Source organism: Eulemur rufifrons, chromosome 4 (assembly GCF_041146395.1).
Source record: "Eulemur rufifrons isolate Redbay chromosome 4, OSU_ERuf_1, whole genome shotgun sequence".
NCBI lineage: Eukaryota > Metazoa > Chordata > Mammalia > Primates > Lemuridae > Eulemur > Eulemur rufifrons.
In genome coordinates this window covers 3,365,100-3,367,245 of record NC_090986.1, presented here as the reverse complement: position 1 = coordinate 3,367,245, position 2,146 = coordinate 3,365,100, and the positions used below count along the sequence as shown (strand labels likewise).

At 38.1% G+C, this 2,146-nt stretch overlaps 1 protein-coding gene across 1 annotated transcript; it reads left to right on the top strand.

Moving 5' to 3' along the window:
• Positions 1–724: 724 nt before the first annotated feature.
• On the top strand, positions 725–1,684 carry LOC138382903 (olfactory receptor 2AJ1-like). Its single transcript, XM_069467515.1, has one exon. It carries the CDS (start codon positions 725–727, stop codon positions 1,682–1,684), a length of 960 nt encoding a protein of 319 aa, XP_069323616.1.
• Positions 1,685–2,146: the final 462 nt, after the last annotated feature.

Here is a 2,146-nt window from a genome sequence, read left to right as displayed (position 1 = left end):
AAAGCCTTGGTGTCATACATTTCATTTTCTATAAGTTTAATCTAATTGAACAGTGCATTAGAGAGAAAATTAAGTTCCATGCTCTGTTGATTTCATGCATGTATTCAACAAACATTACTGAGCATGTGCTATGTACTAGCCACTCTCCTAGGCCATTGACTTATACCAGTGAACAGAACAAAGATCTCCCATTGTGAAGTTAAAATTCTGGTGGAGAGTGACAATGAACAATAAGTATAACTCATATGTTTATTATTTAACATCCTAGAAGGTGAAAAGTGGCATGCAAATAAAGAAAAACAAAATAGAGTAAGGAGGACCAGGAAAGTTGGGGTTTAAGTGGGAGCATTAAGATTTTTAGAAGTATGTGCAGGAACAGGCACACTCTTGAATTGAAGGTGATGTTTGAGATCAGACTGGACTTGAGTAGAGAACATGGAAGTCATTAAGATTTGGGGACTCCACATGGAGCCAAGGACCCCTCAATAAACTGAATATCATTTGTTGATTAGAACAAATGAATTCCCATCTTGTAAAGACACACCCACTCCAAAAAGAGACTAGGAGTCTTTCAAAGTCAATTACAAAATATGCGTCACTAACTCTCATTTTATTATGCAGATACATGTAAATGAAATTGATATTTTTCTTCTTCTGTTTTTCATTTTTCTGTTTATTAACATTTATTTATGAATTCTTTTTAGGTAACAAAGGAGAATCCATGATGGGACATAAGAATCAAACTTCTAGCAGTGATTTCACGCTTTTGGGATTGTTCTCTTCTTCCCAAACAAGTCTGATCTCCTTCTTGTTTATATTTGTCATTTTTGTTGTGGCTGTAGCAGAAAACACACTCATGATCCTCCTTATCCGCAGTGACTCTCGACTCCATACTCCAATGTACTTCCTGCTCAGCCATCTCTCCTCTATGGATATCTTACATATTTCCAACATTGTTCCCAAAATGCTTGCTAACTTTCTGTCGGGCAGCAAAACTATTTCATTCGTAGGTTGTGGATTCCAGGTATTTCTGTCGCTCACCCTCCTGGGTGGCGAGTGCCTCCTCCTGGCTGCGATGTCCTGTGATCGCTATGTAGCCATCTGCCACCCACTGCGCTATGCGATCCTCATGGACGACTCCGTCAGTGTTGTCATGGCTGGAGGGTCCTGGTTTGTTGGGACCCTCAACTCCATAGTTCACACGGCTTACTTGCTCCACTTTCCCTTCTGTGGCTCTAGGGCCATTGATCACTTTTTCTGTGAAGTCCCTGCCATGCTGAAGTTGTCCTGTGTAGACACATCGGGTTATGAAGGAGGAGTTTACGTAAGTGGCATCATTTTCCTGCTGATCCCTTTCTCCGTGATCTCTGCTTCTTATGTCCAGATCCTCCTTACTGTCCTCCAAATGAAATCATCAGAGGCACGGAAAAAGTCATTTTCCACTTGTTCCTTCCACATGATTGTGGTCATGATGTACTATGGGCCGTTTATTTTTACGTATATGAGACCTAAATCATACCACACTCCAGGCCAGGACAAGTTCCTGGCAATATTCTATACAATCCTCACACCCACACTCAACCCTGTAATCTATAGCTTTAGGAATAAAGATGTTCTGGGGGCAATGAAAACTATGCTCAAAAGTAACCTTCTGCATAAAGAAATGAATAGGGAAAAAACCTGAATTGTGTGTTCTATTTCTATATGCAATACCTAGAGGATGTTTATTATTAGTTTTTCCAGAAAGCTAATCAAAGATTCTACCTTTCCACACATGTGGAAAAATGTGACTATTCTGAAAACTTTGTTAATAATAAAATCATCACATGTTGATTTTGTAAACACATACCTCTAAAAATGTATTATTCATTCTGTGGTACCAATTATAATCAGCCAACACACTTTAGGAGGTAAAGGATATCCCAGGGCTTCCTACTGCATCCCACTAAGATTGTAAGAATTTATAAGAATACATTGTAAAATATAATCATATACCCAGTATATTAATATAAGAAACCTTTATATAATGTCTGCATTTCTATAAAATGTTCTAAAATTATATTGCTAACATTTATCAAAAATCCACAAGCTTAAAATCTGTGTTGCCCTTTGCCTAGTTTGTTTTGGCATGTGTGTTTAGTAAAGT